A 20533-nucleotide genomic window follows, 5' to 3' on the forward strand; every position below is an offset into this window, starting at 1 on the left:
CCTGGAACTCACTTTGTAGACCAGGCTGGCCTTGAACTCAGAAATCCACCTGCCTCTGCCTCCCAAGTGCTGGGATTAAAGGCATGCGCCACCACTGCCTGGCTTGTTTTTATTTTTCAAGACAGGGTTTATCTGTGAATCCTTGGCAGTCCTGGAACTCTGGGACTCATTCTGTAGACTAGGTTGGCCTCGAACCCAGAGATCTGCCTGTCTCTGCCTCCCAAGTGCTGGGATTAAAGGGCCTTGCCCTCATGTTTATGTCCCTGCCTACTCCTGGATCTGCCAGCCAGTTCTGACTAGCATTGCCATGCCCCCTCTGTTGCTCACCTCTGCTCAGGGCCTCGAGTTGCAGTCCTTCAGGCTGCAAGATGAGCAATCCTGTTGCCCGCACGGCCTCATCTGTACCAGCTTCTCTCGGTCCATGAACACAGGGACTGGTGCCGTACCCAACACCTGACGGCTGCGTTCCTGTCTGCCCAGGCTGCAGAAACAATGCCACTTTCCCCACGGGCCTAGGACTGAGTCTTCCAGTACTGGAGACGGAGGGTGGACATGAAAACCCAATTGGGGAGTGAACCACCATACAAAGGATTTGTCCAGGGAGGGACAAAGATAAAGAACCTAATGGTAACAACTGGTATTTTTAAGACTTTGCTGCCTCTGTGCAGTGACTTAGGAAGAGCAAACCACCCTTTCAAAAAGGCACCAGTAAGCTGCCTACAGCTGCAAACTGACACCTCTAATCTCTGCCAGCCAGCTCAGTTGGGAGTATTCACTCCCCGTCCTTCATACCCGACATCCAAAGTTGACTCTTGTCTTCAGGGACTTAATCATGGGCCTACACAGCAGGCCCAGTGCCACCTGACTAACAAGGCTGACAGATGTTAAGTTAAATGATATAATTGACATAATAAATGCACTTAAACCCCCTGGTGCTGAGCTAACTTGTAGCAACAAAGTAATTTTTATGCTCAGGAGAAGCGACAGCTTTTTTTTTTTCTAGGTAGTGCTAAAGAGCCACTGACCTAGAGTTTTACAAGACCCTTTCCCTTCCTTTCCTTCCTTCCTTAAAAACAAAACAAAACAACACAACAGAGCCTCATGTACCCCAAGCTGGCCTCCAAGTCCTTGGGTAGCCAAAGATGTCTTTGAATTTCAGGTCCCTACTCCTCCCAAATGCTAGGATTGCAGGTGTGTACAGGTACAGTGGATTATGCAGCACTGGGGAAGGATCAAAACTTCGTGTATGCTGGGCCAGTGCTCCACCAACTGAGTGCCTAATGCAATCTCAACCCCTCATCAGAATTCTTCACTGATACTTCCTCATGTAGGATGAACTCACAAAGGCTGGTGCCCCACACCCTTCCTCCCCACACTCTTCCTTGGCAGATCTTTGCCAAATGGCATCCCCTTTCCCTATTCTTCCCTTAGGCCTTTTGCTGTTCCCTTTTCACTGCCTCACAGTCCCTGCGACTTTAACTGTGCTAGTCATTCCAGCTGTGTTGGTTCTTACCATCTCAAGCTGACTGGCCAGTTTCTTTCTCTGCCTCCACCCTTCTAGCACTATGTTAATAGGTTGTTTATTAGACAGGCAGTGTTTAATACAATTATCAGATGACCAAGGAAGCTGCGGGGCAAGAAGTTGAGAACAAAAGGTAGTACGGTTGGGGCATGGCAGTAAATTTTCAGTAAAGTGAAACGGAACAAAATAAAACAAAACAATAACTCACAGATGAGAAATCACACACTCAGAGAAAAAGTGCCCAGTCCCTTGAGACCCAGCCTGCGCTGAGATGGGCAGGGATTTGAAGTCAGCCACAGAGGGTCTGTTTGTAGGGCCTCGGCGAAGTGAGGCCTTGGGGGGGGGGGTGGGGGGGGGGGGGGGGGGGGAGGACACCTTTTCATAGCGTCACTCCTGTCCACCTGCTAGTTTACCCTTTTGTCGCTGCAGCGTCAGCAGCTCCCAGGTATCACCTTCACCGTGCGGGCCAAAGTATTGGTAGTCTGGGTCGATCTGAGTAGGGGACACCAGACCTAGGAGCACTAGGGGAGTCAGCAACGGAGCCAAGTGGCTCCGGGCCATGCCCGGACTCCAACCGACCCCAACGCGCCCCGTGGCCGTGGCTCGCGCGAAGCCCACAGCACAGACAATCCCGGCGTCCGTAAGGGCACACCCCACCCAACCCTTGTGAAAGCATGTGGACCCGGCCACGCGGCCTGTCCCTCCACCCCCCTGCAGCCGCAATGGATCCGACCGCGGCGCTGTCCCGCCCACCTCCCCGCGCCCTGCCTGGTGTGGTTTGGGCCACGCATAAAAGGCTCCCGGGCCTAGGGCTCTCTCGGTTCTGAGATCTCTTTCCTGTCTCTACTCGTGTCTGGACGTCCGTGTGTCCGGCTCTTGCTCACTCAGGTATGAAAACCCAGAATGCACACGAATGGGAGGAGCCCCACTAGTGTGGCGCAGGCCTCATCACGACCTCTATGCTTGGAGGTCTTTGTTTTCCTTGTTCAATGGTGGCCGCTTTGTCCTTGCCCGGGAAACCAAGGCCGGAGCCCTGGCTTGCAGGCTGTATCACCGAGCTCGGCAGCCCATCGCTCTTAGCTTAGCCGTCCTATTCTGGAACTAGGAGCTCACGTCCTCCTCCACCCGCACTCGGTCTGACTCTATAATTCGGGTAGCAGTGGTGACCCCATCATTCGTTCCCTGTTTAGGGGGGGTGGGTATTCAGAGGCCTTGCAGACTTTATACTGGGACGGTGAATATGAGCGCTCCTTCCACCTCTCTCGGATTTAGTATCTAGATTTAGCACCAAAAGTGACCTTGGAAAGGCAAGACAAAAGATCTTCTGAGGCTCTAAAGACCAAGCTTGTGTGGGTCTCTGATTTCAGACATGGCCTCCGGCAACGCGCACATCGGAAAGCCGGCTCCTGACTTCACGGCCACAGCGGTGGTGGATGGTGCCTTCAAGGAAATCAAGCTTTCGGACTACAGAGGTGGGGCTGCGCGGAGTGGGAGCAGGTGGGGCCAGGATCTACATGTGAAAGAAGTTAGCACTGACTTCCCTTCCGTTCTCCTCTTCCCTAGGGAAGTACGTGGTCCTCTTTTTCTACCCACTGGACTTCACTTTTGTTTGCCCCACGGAGATCATCGCTTTTAGCGACCATGCTGAGGACTTCCGAAAGCTAGGCTGCGAGGTGCTGGGAGTGTCTGTGGACTCTCAGTTCACCCACCTGGCGTGGTAAGGGGCTGCGGGAGGAGGGTTGCAGGGGTCATGAGGTAGGTGGTGAAGTGGGAGATGCAGAGAGGATGAAGGACCGCCCAAATTATAGGGACAAACTGTGTCTTCCCGTTTTTCATCTTATAAAGAATGGAAACAATGACACCCAAGCCCACACGAAGATGATAGTAATTAGCATTTGGCATCTTGTTGGAAGGTACCTGCCAAAGGAGTCTCAGTTCTCTGGAGACAGGCTGCCTTGCTATATTTTGCTATTCTCAATAATGATGGGTTGTGCTCCATACCAGAGCTAGATGGTGGTGGGAAGAATCCCCCTGCGCGTGCGCGCGCGCACACACACACACACACACACACACACACACACACGTCTTTCAGAACTAGAAGTCAATAATTCCAGGGCTCATTCCTGCAAGGCAAGTGCCCTGCCTCTGAGCTCCATGTCTCCTGTTGGCTAATCACTTTCATACGGGGTCTCTACTGCAAGTTGCTGGAGCCCATGGGCACAAGTGAAGCCATTTGAAGAGGATGCTTTATCTGGAGCCATTCTCCTCCCAGCTGCACTGCCATCCCACTGGGTGGGGTGGGTGGGGCACCCCGGCCTTGCTTTAAGTCCTTTATCTCCTGTCTCCAGCACTCCCACTCCAGTCCTTATCACTCTGGAGGCCTATGGGGGAGACTTCTACTATCCTAGGCATCCTAAGGCCCCAACCATGTCTCTCTCACCTTCAGGATCAATACCCCACGGAAGGAGGGAGGCTTGGGCCCCCTGAATATCCCTCTGCTTGCTGACGTGACTAAAAGCTTGTCCCAGAATTACGGCGTGTTGAAAAATGATGAGGGCATCGCTTACAGGTACAGCAGGGACCTCGGCCCAGCTCCAGGAGCCCCCTCCTCAAAGCTAAAGGGACCACTGTGTCTGGTGGGGGTATGTGGGGGGGTTCCCTTCCTGTTCTGGCAGCAGGTGGTCTCCCAGATACTCACTGTGGACCCTCATGTCTTCAGAGGTCTCTTTATCATCGATGCCAAGGGTGTCCTTCGCCAGATCACAGTCAATGACCTACCTGTGGGACGCTCTGTAGACGAGGCTCTCCGCCTAGTCCAGGCCTTTCAGTATACAGACGAGCATGGGGAAGGTGAGTGAGTATTCACAAATGGAAAGGCTGCCTCAGCTCTGCCCAGCATGTATGAACTGTCTGCTCCGGCATCTTTGTGGGATAGACATTAAAGTCCCATGCCAGGGCTGAAGAGATGGCTCAGCAGGTAAAAGCACTGGCTGCTCTTTCCGAGGACCGGGGCTGGATTCTTAGCATCTACATGGTGGCTCATAATCATCTATAATTCCAGTCTCGGGGAATCTGATGCTCTCTCCTGACCTCTTCCTGCACCAGGTGTGCACATGGTACACAGATAAACATGTATCCAAGATGAACTAGAGAGTTGGCTCAGTGGTTAGGGGCACTTGTTCTTGCAAAAGAGCAGGTTCTAGCCCTATCACCCACATCTATGCTCACCACATCCTGGGGTACCAAGCACACATGGTGCACAGACACATAAAATAAAAAAAAAAATAATAAAAGACAGGATCTTGGGCTGGTGAGATGGCTCAGAGGGTAAGAGCACTGACTGCTCTTCTAAAGGTCCTGAGTTCAAATCCCAGCAACCATATGGTGGCTCACAACCATCCGTAATGAGATCTGACGCCCTCTTCTGGTGTGTCTAAAGATAGCTACAGTGTACTTATCTATAATAATAAAATAAACCTTAAAAAAGAAACAAACAAACAGAAACCCAGGATCTTATGTCCTGATGGTAGAAGTGGTAGAATGGATAGGATATGGCATGGTGGCACACACCTTCAAAAACAAAATATACATACATACATACAAATACATACTAATATATATGCAAAACATATTTAAAAAATAGAGCCCCATATAGAATTCAGTTCTTTGCCTGCAGGAAGTGTCTAGGATGGGGCAGGGATTATTAGTATATGAAGGGGGAGAGTTGGGAGCTGGCAGAGGTCTACAGAAGATATTTGAATTAGGAATGCTGGGTCATCCCAACACTTGGAAGACTGAGGAAGGAAGGCTGAGACAGGATCGAGCTAGCCTGTGACATAGAACGAGACCTTTTCTTAAATGATAACAACAAACACAAAAAGATAAAAGAAAAAAAGTGCATTAACAGGCCTATCCACAGATTTCAAGCTGGGGATTTTGCTGAGTTCGAGGCCAGCCTGGTCTACAAAGTGAGTGCCAGGACAGCCAGGGCTACACAGAGAAACCCTGTCTCGAAAAAAAAAAAAAAAAAAAAACACACACACACACAAAAACTGGCCATGCTGGTGTATTCATGGAATGCCAGCACTTGGGATGCTAAGGAGCATAGATCAGAGTTTAAGAGTTTAGTGAATTCAGCCTAAACTGTATGTGAACCTACCTAAAAAAAAAAAAAAAAAAAAAAGTATTTGAGAAGTGTCCCAAGAGTCACTCACATTTTTTTCACTCCCTCCACCATGTACCTGTGTATGTGTGTGTGTGTGTGTGTATAAATTTTTTTTTTAAAGGAAAGGGTCTCAATATATTCATGTTGGCCTGGAGCTAGCTATGTAAATCAAACTGGCCTTGAACTCAGAGAGATCTGCCTGCCTTTACCTCTCCAGTGCTGGGATTAAAGGCACACGATGCCATACCCCCCTCCTTTTTAAAAAATTCTTTGTGTGAGTGTGTGTTAGTGATCAAAGCAAAGCCCCAAACATAACTCCACACAGCAGTGCATTCACTGAGCTATGCCTCCAGCCCAGTCACAGTACTTCAGCACATGGAAGGGAAAGCTGACCATAGACGCAAAGGTTAGTAGGGTTAGGGCTAAGGGAGAGAGTGGATGGAAGGAGCTAGGCATTGTGACTCAGGCCTGTGACCTCAGCACTTAGCAGCAGGGGATCACCAGGGTAGCTTAGGCTACAGAATGAGATTCCATTTTTAAAATGAAAAAGGGAAGACTTGATGATACATGCCTGTAGTTTCAGCATCCGGGCAGCAGAGGAAGGAAGATCAATGCATGCTTGAGGCCAACCTGATCTATACAGAGAAAATTGTAGGCCAGCCAGAGACCCATTCTTTTAAAAAGCAAAGAAAAAAGGGCTGAAGGACAAGTAGGTGTAGAGTGCTTGTCTGTCTTGCACAAGATTAAGACTTATACTTCAGTACTACAGCATTTGGAGCTAGGCATGGTGATGCTTAACAGTTAGGAGGCTGAAATAGGATCACCATGGGTTCAAGGCCAGCCTGGCTACATAGTTAGATTTCCTCAACAACAACAAAACAAAGGACAGAAGAAACAAAATGATCGAACAGAAAAATGTCACTTCAAATTGGTCTGAACGGGGTCTTCTGTCCACATGCAACCTGTTTGGCTTTTAGCTCCCAGCCTTTTCTTGTGCGGCCCATGCTCTCAAACGAACTGCTTGTCACTGCTCTTGGTGGTGGAGCTGAGCCTCACGTGTTCATCCTTGTGTGTTTTCTAGTCTGTCCTGCTGGATGGAAGCCCGGCAGTGACACCATCAAGCCCAATGTGGATGACAGCAAGGAATACTTCTCCAAACACAACTGAGATGGGTAAACATCGGTGTGCCTGAAGCTTGGATTTCACCTGTGCCCCAACCTGGATGTCCTGTGCTGGCCCAGAAAATGCTAGATCTTCCTCCACTCTCTGAAGGGGCTGGAGTCTAGGCTGAGGCTTTCTCATTACCCACCTGGAATCTGGTGAATAGTGTGACCCTGCCCTGAGCACACCCAGCTGGGCCCGGGTCTATAGGAAACCAATAAAGTATTAGGGACAGTGTAAGTCTGTGTTGGTGTGTGTTTAGTAGTTGACTCCGACTCTTTTATCTTTACACTCTGGCTTGTGCAACTGATTCTGTAGTTATGCCTCTTCACCACAAGGTGGAGGCATTACCTCATTCACGCCTTGGCCTGAGCATGGCAGGACGCAGACCAAATAAAATAAATACCAGGACTGGAGGGATTCTTTAAGAGCTCTTGCTGTTTCTCCTGAAGTCCCAGGTTCCATTCCTGGAACTTACGTAGTTGCTTATAACCCTCCTTAACGCCAGATCCAACACCTTTGTCTGATCCTCCAGCACCAGGCATGCACATGAACGTGGGCAGAACATGCATAGACATGAAATAAATACTTCTGTAAAAAAAAATATGTATATAGGGGTCGGCAGTTTACTTCTGGATTCTGGCTCTTAGACGAGTGTCCATACCTTACCATTAACTATATAAAATGATATGTAACAGCTGGGATCTTCACTGAGTTTTCACATTGGATGGGAATAAAAACTAAAGTCAAGTCGCCCTGTGAGTTCAAGTTTGCGAACCTCTAGGCTCTGACCCATTTTTGTCTGGTACTCTGGGCAGGACAGTGAGACCGGTAGTGAGAGTGGCTGAGAACGGGTGTGGGTTAGGCTAGGAGATGGGTGTTTCACTAAGCTGTATGTACTTGGGTAGCTTTTCTTTCTGAGTTTCACTTTCATTTCACAAAACAAGGTGATCTGGTCATTAGTTTTACTTTATGCTTTGACACAAGAGTCCCCACCCATACTGTGACTCCTTCAGCCTCGGCTTATTCTGGGGTCCTGCTGTTGTTGATACCTTCTGGGTGTTATTCATTCCCCCTGGAATTCTTTCCCCTCTTTTTACCCTCATGCTAGGGGCGGATAGAATCCATAGTCTCTGGAATGATATGGAAGCCCTCTACCACAGAGCCCCACACCTAGCTATCTCTTGGAACTTAATGTGTTCTCAGAGCCCCTGGTTGGGCCTCCCTTGAGGTCATCCACCCTACTGTGGTTCATTCCATTTCAGGCACACTCTAGGATTCTTCAGATGATCTTGCTTTGGCTACAAGAACTATATCGGAGGGGGCCCTCCTTTGCTCTGTCCCGAACCTACACTGCAAATCTGTTGGAAAGGCGACAGTTCAGTCTGTAGATGAGCTCGCCGCCCTTAACCCAGAAGGTACATTTTGAACATATATTCCTCTTCCTAGCTCTCATCACCATATTCAAACCATGTTTGCTTTCGTTACAAAAAAAAAATAATAATAATAAAGAAAGAAAAAAGAAAGTGGTGTTTTGTGGGTGGGAGGGTGCAGTGCCGATGGAAGCCAGAAGAGGGCATTTGCATCCCCTGAAACTCAAGGGGGCGTTGTGAGCTTTCTCAGGTGGGTTCAGGCGAAGCAGCATTCTTGTAAGGTCTGGAAGACATACTCTTTACTGTTAAGCCATTTCTCCAGCTCCTCTTTCTTTTTTTCTAAGAGATGTGTGTGTGTGTGTGTGTGTGTGTGTGTGTGTGTGTGTGTGTGCGCGCGCGCGCGCGCGCGCTCTCAGGCATGTAAAGAAATGGTTTTTCCTCCTGGATCCAGGAATCAAACTTAGGTAACAGTGTCAAGCATCTATAAGCATCTCTACCTGCCGAACCATCTCGTCTCACTTAGCCCCTCTACTTTCCTTTTTTCTGTCTGCACCGTGTCTGAGGTTTTTGTTTGTTTGAGGTCAGGTTGTGTTTGTTTTGTTTTGAGAAAGGGCCTTACTATGTAGCTTAGACAGGCTTGAGGCCCGTTCCCTTCACTACTGAACTATTCCTCGGCTTCACCTGAGTGGTAAGGTTTCCTTTGCGCTTTGGCCTTCCAGCTTCAAGGGCACCCAGATCCCATCAGCAAGTAGCAGCTTTGAACCTCCCACCTCAGCTGCTGGAGCCGGGCTGTGGCGACGCCCAGCTGCCCAAACAACTGCCCGGACAGGACCAGACCTGGCAGTCGCCGGCTTCTGGCCTGGCACACGGGAGGGGGACACTGGCGGGCGGGCGCCGCCCTTCCTGGCGGGAGTTGCCCTGACGGCGTCTGCAACTACAGGGAGGCTGCAGTTACTCTCCGCCAGGGTCGGTCCAATGGAGGGGGCGTGGGCGCGGCGGGGCTCCGGCGCCAGTCTGTTGAAAGCCGCTCGGATGGCTCCCAGGGCTCATGAGAACACGGCCCTCCCGCCGCGGGCGCCCTGGACCCGGGCCTGGGGCTTTCCGCGCCCAGAAAGCCGCCTGCTCGGGAAAATCCCGGCCCCCTTCCCGGCGCCGAGGCCCTGCCCGGCAGAGCGGGGGGAGGGGATTCCCGGAATCTGCCCGGAGACCGCGCTGGCGTCACTGAGCTGAATAGGCCCATATATGGGCAGAGCTTCCGTAACGTCAGCGGGGAAAGCCCCGGCGCACTCTGCTGGGCGGGGTCGTGCTTGCACATTCCGCGTTTTGTCCTGGGTAGCTTGTTCCCCGCCACTGCCCGCCTGCGCAGCGTCTGGTGCCAGGACTCAGGGGATAGGAGATCTGGGCGTTTGTACCGAACCTTATGATACCTGAAAGGAGCGAGCTACAAACAGCACCGAGCTTGGGGTAGCCCAATCTTCTCCCTCCATCCGCCCAGCTTGGAAGAAAAAGGAGACCACAGAAATTAATAAAGAATTTTTTTTTTACTTAAATAGATTCAATAAAAAGTCAAACACACACACAAACACATCTTAAAATAGACTTTAGACACGAAGTGCGTGTTTCTTCTCCACAGTACTATGCAGAGGGGGAGGGCAGGGGGCGGAGGTCCCTCCCTAGTATCCCCGCAGGCTGAGTACCAGGCGGCGGGGCCAGCTCCGCCGCGACAGCCCCCTTCTCCCCTCCCTGTTAAATACACAAATATATTATATTCAATATGAATTCAGTCTCTTTCCAGAAAAAAAAAAAAACATACAAAATACGCTGGAAGGGGGCCATGTAAACCTCGAGGTGGAAGGACTGGGCGCAGGCGGGCGGGCCGGAGTCCAGTGTGTGAGCTGCGCCCCAGGCCTTTTGGCGGGTGCCCTTCGCCTGCCCCCCTCACCCCAGTGGGGGGCAGGCGCCCAGCCTTCAAGGCTGGGGGTGTCCGTATGGGGCAAGGGAGGCTCTCAGAAGGCGTGTCCCTTGACCCCTAGCAGCAACTGGCAGCCGTTGCTGACATGGGTCATGACCTTCTGCTTGAGCTGCGCCACTTGCTCCCGTAGGAGGCCGGCAGCACTCGACAGCCCCGCGTTCTCAGCCTTGAGTGTCTTCACCTTGTCCTCCAGGCGCGCGATGCGCTCCAGCTTCCGCTTCCGGCACTTGGTGGCCGCCAGCCTGTTCCGCAGCCGCTTTCGCTCCACTTTGATGCGCTCCTGGTCTTCCATGTTGATGGGGGACACAGGCGGCGTGGCGTCGCGGCTGCGTGCCTCCGGTACGGTCTGCGGTTCCTCTTTAAAGGCGGAAGCGCCGCGACTCAAGCCCAGCTGTGCCGGGTGGCCGCCCGCAAAGGGTGGTGCATGTGGGAGGTAGCTGATGGTGGCCGTCGGGTATGAGCTCCCAGTCCCGACGGCGGTCCCGGAGCCTCCAGTGGGTGCAGAGGCTGGGGAGTAACTGCTGAGGTTGGTGTAGACGGGAGGCGGCTCCGGACCATTATAGACGCCCCCTGGGCCGGCCTGGGGACCCCCGCTGGCGCCCAGGGACACGTTGGGGGGCGTCACGTGGTTCATCTTGTGCAGGTCGTCCAGGGCTTTGACAAAACCGTCCGCAAAGCCCTCCTGCTCCTCGGTGACGCCGCCCCCTGTACCTCCACCGCTGCCACCCCCACGGGGGTAAAAGTACTGTCCCGGAGGCGTGGGCGTCGTCGTGATCACGCCGTTGCTGTTGGGGACGATCAAGCGCTCCAGTTCCGTGGAGGCTAGCTTCAGAGATGCGCCTGTGTCTGATCCCTGACCCGAAAAGTAGCTGCCTGCCCCACTGCCCTCTGGGCCTGGACCCCGCGCCCCAGGACCCTTGAGACCCCGATAGGGATCCGCCAGGTTTAGCGCCAAGGTGGGTTTCAGGAGTTTGTAGTCGTGTAGAGACAGACTGCTAGGGCTCCGACCGTATCCCGCCGCTGCGTAAGAGTCGTCGTGATAGAAAGGCTGTTCCATTTTCGTGCACATCCGGGCGGCCTGGGCGATCTGGGAAAGGTCCCCCTGAAGGGCCGCCCCGGGCCTCGCTGCGGCGAGCGGCGAGCTGTCCTCGGCTGTGGCAGGACCCGGTGTCCGGTCGCGCGTCCTCGGGAGCTGGAGACGGTCGGCAGCGGCCAGTTGGCAGCTGTGCGTAAAGGCGCTGCCGGGCTTCCGGAGCTTTTCTCTCCCTCCGTGGTGCGCCTGCTTTCTCGGCGTCGCTTCCCTCCGTTCCCCGCTCCCAGCAGGATCCTACGCTGGCCTGGCCACCCTCAAGGTCCCCAGTGCTCGGCCCCAGCCCCACGCTTTTATACTGAATTTGTCAGCTGCGGAAGTGCACTCCGATTGGCCGACGCGGGAGCCAGGCCCCCGCGGCCCCCTCCTAGAGCGTGGGGAAGGGGAGGAGGCGGCTCGCGTCACTGTCAGGAAGCGCGTGTCCTTGTAAACAGCGGCCACGAGCCGGGTGGCTCTGCGCGGCTGCAGGGGGAGGGGCTGTGGAGACAGAGACACTCAAGCAAAGGGACGTTGAGGGGCCGAGGCACATAGGAGTTAGAACTGCGGGAGTACAACTGGGTGCTTATGAGATACACTGCAAGTGGAGATTGGGTACCTCAGGATATACCCGGAAAAGTCTCGCAGGACCCAGGGTAGCTGTGGCTTGTGAACTGACAATACAGTAGAAGACCCCAGAAAACAGAGAAGGTACAAAACAGGGGCAATTGTTAACATTTGGCCTAGGAATTAACCAGAGGTCCCCGATACAAAGTGCTTAAAGAACTGGAATTGTCACAGTTGGGAGGAAAGGGCCAAGACACAGGGCTCAGGTACCTATTGTACAAGAAATGAGTAGGGGCTCTAGAGTCCATAGATGAGTCTGAGGATTTCCCCATAAGTGGAAAAGGGAAGGAATTTGGGGGAGGTCAATATAGATATTCAGGAGAACAAGGGTCCTGGGGACGCTGAGGTAATAGGAGTAGAAAGATGGGAACATATCTAGCAAAGACTGGGATCATTGTGGATATTTGCAGAACTCTGACAGAGAATTAAAATGGCCACAACATAGCTTCCTTCCAAGCTATGAAGGCAATGACAGGAGGGTATCTGAGATCTTCCTCAGAAGATGACTCGGAGGATCCCAGAGACAAGGGACTTGTACGAATGAGGCTCTACCTCGTAGGTGGTCTCTAGGCACTGACATGCCCTATACCTCAGCCCAAAGCCCTCCCTTAGTCACCCGGGGCTCGCCCGATATCCTGTCAGCTTTTGGAGGGCCGATGGGGCGGGATAGGTGGGGTGCGGTCGCCCAACCCCACTCCCTTCCTTAGAAACAGGCTAGGGAAAGAGAGCCGAGGCAGGAAGTGTGGCAACAGCCCGGAGGGGGAAAGAGCCCGGCCCTGTCTCGTCATTGTGAGCCTAGGGGATGGTGCGCCCTACCCTGGGCCAGCCAAATTCTGCGCCTGGCAAGAGGAACCCCGGCAAGCGACCCTTGAGGAAGTCACAACCCAGCTACAGACGCCTCTAGTCATAGTCTGCTCTCCCCCATCTAAAAATGGTTCAGCCTGCAACCATCGGCGACTACTAAGCCTGGCAGCCTTGGACTGTTCCATTGGCCGGCTGGAGGGGGATGCAGCCTGGGAGCGGGGCCTCGTCACCAAGGCAACAGGCTGGAGTCCGTGAATTGGATTGGGGGCGGGGCACCCCCCCCGAATTTCTCTCCCCAGCATCCATATTAGGGCACAGGAAGAGGTGGGACCAGTGCAGTCTTGGGGCGGCAAACTAGGAGCCAGGAACTCGAGGTAGCTGCCAGGTCCCAGGGCGCGCCCGGGCCCCCGGACGGCTAGTCCGGACCAGCCTCCACCGCCACCCCCGGGCTCCCCCGCCCCCCCGGAGGCCTGACCCAGCCTCTCGGAACAGCTCTGGGGCTGAGTCCTGTCCCGCCCGGCCAGGTTGGACCCAGCCTGGCAGGTCCCCGCCTGCCCTAGGGCCTGGGTCGGACTTTGCCCCTGGCCCGTCGGGGCGCGGAGGGGGCGGGGTAATGCTTTCGGGCATCCCTGGCGCCTGGGCAGGCTGGTACAGAGCTGCCTCCTCCCCTGGGTATGTGCCCTTCCCTTCTACCAGAAGGTCTAGGGTCCCCATTCGCTACCACATATCTTTGAAGTCTGAATACTCTTCTCATCTACTTCCACTTGAGTCGGGGGTGAGCTACCTTCCACTACATAGAATACCTAAAGGAAGTAGCCCCCTGATCTGAGGACCTCCTTCCCACCCAAGTAAAACGGCAAAAATCGCAATTCGAGAAAAATGGGAGAACACAAGCCCCTTTTCCAGGAATGGGAAGGTAGAGGTTTACATAGCAGGCCTTGCAGTTAGGTAGGTGGGACTTCAAGTAGTGTGGGAGCCACCAGAGAGAGGGTGAGAGTTCCATCTCTTCCTCTTTCTCAGGTCTCTGGTAAGATAAAGGAGGGCTCTTCAGAGAGAAGCTTAAGGACTAGGACTAAGGAGCAGGTTCAGAGCTTACCTAATAATGTTCGACAGAAGGAAAACAAGAGGCAAAAAAACAGCTCTGAAGGATACAGGGGAAGTCCAGTAGAGTAGGGGCATTGGAGAAGAAGAAGCTGGGGACATCCCAGTCTTTGAAGGATCCTTGTGACCCTTAAGTCCTCCTTCCCATCTTGCCCTTGTTTGAAAAGCTCCCCTCCCCCACTACAGTCTCAAGGGAGATTCCAGAAGCCGCTGAGTCTGCGGGCAGGCTGCCAGGCCTGTGTCTCCTGCCCATGCTAATAACTGCAGCTGACATGTGGCCTTGCCTGAGGGGGTACTGGCCGCAGCGTTGGGGCCAGGGCAGGACGGAGGGCAACGTGTTGGGAAGCCAACCTGCCTGTCCCACTGGCCAGGAGACCACACTGACTCACCCATGCCACAGCTGAGGCTGGCTAGGCCAAAGCCAAGTCCTGGAGAAAGGCCAGGTCTGCCCAAAGAGGGTCGAAGAGAAGAGTGGGAGGCTGGGGACAGAAAGGCAGGACAAGAGGAGACACCCAGAAAGACAGATGGGGCCAGGTTAGTCTCCTGCAGACACGGAGACTGGGAGACACTTAAGACAGGCAGACAGACTGTCTGAGAAATAGTAATTATTATTTTAATAGCTAACACTTACATGGTTCTTACCATGGACCAGACACTGTTCTAAAGTGGCTTACATAAAGTCTGTCATTGGCCACTTCCAATGTTGCGTGATGTGTGAATTTTCATTTAACAAATGAGAAATTGAGGCACAGGAAATGGCCTTTAATAATGTCTCAGAGCTCAAAGTACTAGAATTGGTTCATAGTCTGCTGGCTATCTCGGAACACTGCTGTGTTGTAGTGTCGATGGGCATTTGTGTAGTGCCAGCCACATACAACGCTCTAGTTATTAGGCTTTTGCAAAGGGTCTTCTCCCCTCCATCCCCCCCTCAGAAGGAGAAGTAGAGTTGGGCACAGAAAGGTGATAATGGCAATTATGCCAGACTGGGGTCTTCCTTCACGATTTCTGCATGGGTGTTTGCAGGGGGTGGGGAGGAGGCCAGCCAGGGAGGGCAGGGCTGGCCAAGCTGGTACAGCCGGTTCCAGGCCCCTACCATTCTCACTCTTGTGGCCTGGGCACCACCTCCTCAAGTCGCCCTGCTGGCGCCAGGCCTGCCCAGTGTGGACGGTGTAAAGATAGTCCCTTCCCCCACGCCGCCTGAGCTACAGATCAGCACCAGGCTGGCCTTCCTTGCCAGGTTTCCCTACATCCCAGGGCCAGGGACCAGGGGCTACCATTCAGGATAAGGAGGAAGTTCATCCCCACCCACCCACAGGTCTCTCTGGGGCTTTTGGTCTTGGCACCAGGGACTTCTCCTTCTTATAAATAGTTTGGTGACCATCTCCTCCCTGGGCCCACTGACCGGTGCCGCGGCTGCCACCACCAGGAAACTGGGCTGGGGGCTGCCTGTGAGTCATGCAGCAGGCAGGCTGGGGCGGGAACCCACAAGTCCTAGCACCCAGTCCCGAGGCCCTGCCCTGGGTGGGGACTGGTGGCTGCGCCACAAGAAGCTAAGGATCAATTCCAGAGGTCTTCTCTAGGATGCCCCAGACTGCCAGTCACCCTCCTCCCCTACTTCTGTGGTTTTAGGGGTCCCTCACCCCTTGTCTAGAGAGGAAGTTGCTGTGTCTTCTTGGAAACATGCTCCTCTATCTTCACACTGATTCAACAGGGCCCAGAGGGAGTTTCCCACACAGCTGCCAAAGACTTGGGGGCCTGAGCTCTAAGGTGTCCCCTTTAAGAGAGAGATAAGTAAAACAACTGAGCCTGCCCAGCAGAGGAAGCGGGAGAACATCAGGGAAGTAGGGGTGATGTTGGGAGAGGAAGTGCCAGGATCTCTGGGTCCCGCAGAACCTCAGCAAAGGGTGGATGGGGGGTGTGTACGTGTGGTTGGCCTGTTAGGGCCTGTGTGAGCGCATGAGGCCTGCTCTGGGCTTCTGTTTGCCTGTTGGTCCAACCCTGCAGGGGGTGTGAGCCTATTTGTGAGAGTTCAGTTCTGCTTTGTGTGTGGATGGGGTGAAGGTGAGATGTGTGTGTGTGTGTGTGTGTGTGTGTGTGTGTGTGTGGTCTATTGGATAGGCTACAGAGGGCTCTATTCTAGGCATGCATATGGCTAACATTTTTGTGTCTAGTTTGTGAGTGTTTAAGGTATGTGTTTTGCCTTAAGTGTGTGAAATGTCTTTTATGTTTATATGCAATACATGGCTAGTCTCTGTGTGTATGTGTATAGCCTGTAACTGCTTGACCACCGCACCCCCACCCTACCTTGCACATATAGACCAGCTATGTCTATGTATATACTCCAAACATAGTCAGGGGCAGGGGGTTAGAACACACCTTATGTCTGATTTTCATAGTGTGTGTTTGTGCCTATAAGAGAAAGAGCAGAGAGATAAAGACACAGAGAGAAAGACAGAGAGAGAAAGGGGCCTGGTTGGTCTGTTTTGTGTCTGTGTTGTGTGTGTTATGTGATCTGTGGCTGGCTATATGTGTATGTGAGAGAGCATAAATACCTAGTGTGCTCATGAACAGTCTGTGTGACTAGCCACAACTTCTGTCAGGGTATCTCCATTCTCGTGTATTCAAAACTGCTGGGATGTAGCCTGTTTCTGCTTGTCTACATTAGCTACTTGTTTGTTCAGACCACATCTGAGAATGTGTCTCTGAACCCCTTGTGTTGTATTGCATCTGTTGGTTAGGTCTACTTAAGAGACGACTATGGCTAGGTATGGTGGTACAGGCCTTTAATCCCAGGCCTCACAAGTCAAAAGCAGGTGGATCTCTGAGTTCTAGGCCATCTGGGTCTACAAACTGAGTTTCATGCTAACCAGGGCTACACAGTGAGATCCTGCCTCCAAAACAAACAAACAAAAAAACGCAGAAAAACCCCAAGGTGATTGTATGTAAGTCTTCACCTCCAAATGAATGTGCCACAGTGATGTTGATAGGTGCCTGGGGCCTTCTGACATGGTATGTAGGTGACTGTGCCACTTCTGTCTGTCTGTCTGTAGATGTAGGTTTGTCTCTCCTGTTTCTGTATAGTAGTGATATTGCTTGTACATGTGGTCTAGAGGCTCTCAGTGTGCATCTATCCTTTCTGGGAATGTCAAACTGCGAATGTGCACTTCTCTGTGCTGATACCCAGCCTGTGTGCAGAGCTGGTTTATCTGGGTCACACCTATCCCGACTGCGTGCTTTGTTTGAAGTTCTGGAGGTTGAGTCCACTGCCTCCTCATGCTTGCTAGTCCACTGAGCTACATCCACACCCCCTCTGCCTGCTTTTTGACCTGTGGATGGATGCCTTTGAGTTCTCTTTCTTCCCTCTAACCCTAAGCTACATCTCCAGAGCCTTGTTTCTGACTTGGCCAGAGTCACTATACCTGCCACTGCCCAGATGGATGTCTGCTTTCCCTGTGTGTGTGTCCCTGGCTAGATGTCTCAGTGGCCTGTGCCACAGAGGTTTGTTCCTCTGGACAGGCTCTCTCAGGGTGACCGTGTATGTGTATGTGTGTACATTCCTGCATAGCACCCCCCTTCAACCCTTCCCCCGCAGTCTAGCCACCCTGGGGCATGTTTACTTTGCCCCCAGCCTATGTCTGCCCTGCCCTGGGAGGGACTGACCCTCTTGTCTGTCCAGCTAGCAGTCCACAGGATGTTCCCGAGACGCTGTTTCCGGCCACCCGCAGGTCAGGACCCAGGCGTCCAGGGTGGCGGGGGGGTGGGGCTGTTTCGTTGGGGGGGGGTCCATGTCAGGGCATGAGAATGAGGGTGGGGGCGGGGAAGGGACTAGCCCAACAGGTTCCGCCTCATTCCTGCCCCGCCTCTCACTTCCTGGGTGCCAGCCCGGGGCAGGGGTGGACAGAATGAACCCCATGGCCTCAGAGAACGTGGGTGGGGCACAGAGTAGGTGTTTTCTGCTGGGCACCTGGACATCTAGGTCTGAGGCACCCCTCCCTACCTCTGTGTCCAGCTCTGAATTCAGAGCGTCCCATCTATTATTCATCTAATCAGCACAACAACTCAAAGAGCTGGACGTAGTTTTCAGATGGGAAAACAAGCGAGAGAAGAGACAGGATTTGAATCGAACGCAGCTGAGACTTCACAAGACCCACAGCCACCCTTCCCTTCTAAGCTGGGTGTCTGTGGGGTACAGTAGGAGCTCTAGTCCCCATGAGGCCAGGCTTTCAAGGGAGTACCCGCTTGTTCTGAGTCAAAAAAGCCCCTGGATGAAATGAATAAGAAAAACGATTTTAACCGTTTCATTGCCACGATAGGCTCTGCCAAAACTTCCTGTGGGCTGGTGGGCGGGGGCACTGGGTTCCCGGAGCTAGGTCGGGGGAGGATCTCTTAATTCAAGGATGGGGGAAGCGTCTCCAGTGGCTTTCGCAATGGCCAACGAAAGGGGACGCCCGCCCGGCCTCCTGTCTCGGGAGGTGTAACCCCTCACTCGAGGTCTCCAGAACTTGATTCCTGGTCCTGGATACCCGGAGGGGGGTCCCAAAGTTCCCTCCTCAGGGGCCTGAGTCATACACAGGGAAAGCCGCGAGGCATGAGTCACTCAGGCAGAGCAGGGGGAGTGAGGCCGAATGCGGTCTGGGGACCCCAGGGCTGGCCTGAGTCACGCACGCCCTGGCCTTTCTGACCCCCAGCCCTGCGGTGCCGAGATCAGGAGTGGGAAGCACATGGTTGGCGGGAGGAAGGGCAGTGCGGGAGGAAGCAAGCGCCTGCTGAGCCAGGAAGCTGTTTCCATAGCAACGGGGGGGGGGAGTCTCGGCTCACTAGAGGAAGGTCTTCCCAGCAGGGACTGCCCCGCCCAGCGAGCTGGGGAAGGCCCCGTTCGTTCGGCCCTGGGGCCCCAGTTTCGGGTCGGGCAGGAAGGGGTTAACGGCAGTCCCCCTGCCAGTTTCACCTGCGCTCCAGAGTCTCTGGTTCCGTAGCACTGGGCCCCAGCGCTCCCGCGGCTGCCCCCGCGCGCTCACGTACGCTTACAGCCACCCCACCCCCGGCTTGTACTCGCACGCAAGACCGCGTCGGGCTCCACGCACGCAGCGAACTCCTTCGTGTCGCACGTCACGAACGACGCACGCGCCCCCGCAATGCGGGGTGGAGTTCTCCCAGAGGAGAGCCGTAGACAGCGACAGTGGTGCGCATGTGGATCCCTCCACTGAGTTGGTTGTCTGGTGTGACTTTGACACCCTCATCCACATACAAGGTCACAAACAATTCTGACCCACAGTGTCACAAGGACACAGGATACACCTGCTGCACTATGGTAGAAATTCTTGTTCAGCTAAGCCCTGCGATCATGGACAGACAGGGTCACACAGTCACACAGCCTCTTAAACCTAGAAGCAGAGTTGCTCAGCACTTTAGCCATATAAAGTGTGTGGTAGATAGGCAAACAGCCGTATGCACACAGGCAATTACATAGCCATATGAACACACAGGCTTTTATATAATGGCAAATCATCGAAGCAAAGCCTCTGTCACCTGGGATTTGGACAAGTACCCCTCACATGAAAATTGTGGCTGAGACACATGGTAGAGACAGCCATGTCATTACCGAGTTATCACAGGCAACATGCAGAGATACTTTGCTTGTTAAAGGGGTATGATAAGCCAGGACCTATGATAAGAGAGTATTATCACAGAAAAACAATGGCTGGAAATAATTAGAGTGCCTAATAAAACAGTCCATTTTCTCTACTCAGAAACACGGGTTCTACTAAATTGTAGAACGACAAAGCAGCAGGGTATGATTACAGACATAGATCTTAATGCCAACCTGAGACACACGTTTCTCATACCCGGAATAAATAACACAGAGTGACCCAAAAGGACCAGTCTCTCCTTGGTAACAAGAGATTCCGCTGATGTTTGACCCCTTATGCTGGGATTAAAGGTGTACACCACCAAGGCTGGCTAAGCATATGTTTGGTTTGTTGTTTGAGACAGGGTATCACTATATAGACCAGGCTTTCACCACAAACTCACAAAGCCAAGTGCTTCCTTCTGAGTGCTGGGATTAAAAGCAAATGCCACCATACGCAGAGCTTACTGTGCTTCTCAGATAGTCGTCGTCGTAGGCAGTCCGGACTCACCTCCACCTTCCATGAACTCTAGATCCTTGTCTCACCTTCCCAGGCGCGAAGATTACAAGTCCACCAAGTCCAGCTGTTTTTTTTTTCCTTTTCCTTTCTTCTTTCTTTCTCTCTCTTTCTTTTTTCCCCGAGACGGGGTTTCTCCGTGTAGTCCCAGCTGTCCTGGAACTCACTCTGTAGACCAGGCTGGCCTCAATCTCAGAAATCCACCTGCCTCTGCCTCCCAAGGGCTGAAATTAAAGGCGTGCGCCACCGCCGCCCGGCCAGCTTTTTTTTTTTTTCCTTAAGTTTCTTTTTCAGATTCATTTTTTTTATGTGCATGAGTGTTGGCCTACATGCATGTGTGTGCCTGGTGCAAATATGCCATATCTCCTGATACTGAAGCTATGGATGGTTGTGAGCCACCATGTGGATCCTGGGAATCCAACTGGGTCCTCTGCAAGAGCAACAAGTGACCTCATCTGCTGAACAACCACTCCAGCCCCTACACTCGTCTTCTAAACTTGTGTATTATGCAGATTGATGCCCTGAACTTCCTGACAGCCATCAAAGCGCACACACACACACACTCAGCTGAACAAACTCCAGGATCCCAAGACACA

General features: G+C 53.0%; 4 protein-coding genes across 4 annotated transcripts in view; 1 reads left to right on the plus strand and 3 right to left on the minus strand.

Annotated features, from left to right (window-relative positions):
• Positions 1-2148, minus strand: part of Rnaseh2a (ribonuclease H2 subunit A) — a 12932-nt gene extending 10784 nt beyond the window's left edge. The window contains exons 1-2 of the mRNA XM_029480255.1: positions 1936-2148; positions 328-533 (exon numbers count right to left, since the gene is read on the minus strand). The gene's annotated coding sequence lies outside the window, so the exon portion shown is untranslated. The remainder of the gene's footprint in view (positions 1-327; positions 534-1935) is intronic.
• LOC115031719 (thrombospondin type-1 domain-containing protein 8-like) lies at positions 334-2083 on the minus strand. The gene is made up of 2 exons (XM_029480256.1): positions 1936-2083; positions 334-533 (listed from the first exon to the last, which is right to left on the minus strand). The coding sequence occupies exons 1-2, from the start codon at positions 2081-2083 to the stop codon at positions 334-336; spliced, it is 348 nt and encodes a 115-aa protein (XP_029336116.1).
• Positions 2149-2274: 126 nt separating the features above from the next.
• Prdx2 (peroxiredoxin 2) lies at positions 2275-7259 on the plus strand. Its single transcript, XM_021170326.2, has 6 exons — positions 2275-2410; positions 2890-2994; positions 3086-3239; positions 3969-4091; positions 4242-4372; positions 6769-7259. The coding sequence occupies exons 2-6, from the start codon at positions 2892-2894 to the stop codon at positions 6852-6854; spliced, it is 597 nt and encodes a 198-aa protein (XP_021025985.1). The 5' UTR covers positions 2275-2410; positions 2890-2891; the 3' UTR covers positions 6855-7259.
• A 2484-nt stretch (positions 7260-9743) lies between these two features.
• Positions 9744-11575, minus strand: Junb (JunB proto-oncogene, AP-1 transcription factor subunit). Its single transcript, XM_021169942.1, has one exon. The coding sequence runs from the start codon at positions 11260-11262 to the stop codon at positions 10228-10230; it is 1035 nt and encodes a 344-aa protein (XP_021025601.1). The 5' UTR covers positions 11263-11575; the 3' UTR covers positions 9744-10227.
• Between the last annotated feature and the right edge of the window lie 8958 nt (positions 11576-20533).

The sequence above is a fragment of the Mus caroli genome, chromosome 8 (genome assembly GCF_900094665.2).
Source record: "Mus caroli chromosome 8, CAROLI_EIJ_v1.1, whole genome shotgun sequence".
Taxonomy (NCBI): domain Eukaryota; kingdom Metazoa; phylum Chordata; class Mammalia; order Rodentia; family Muridae; genus Mus; species Mus caroli.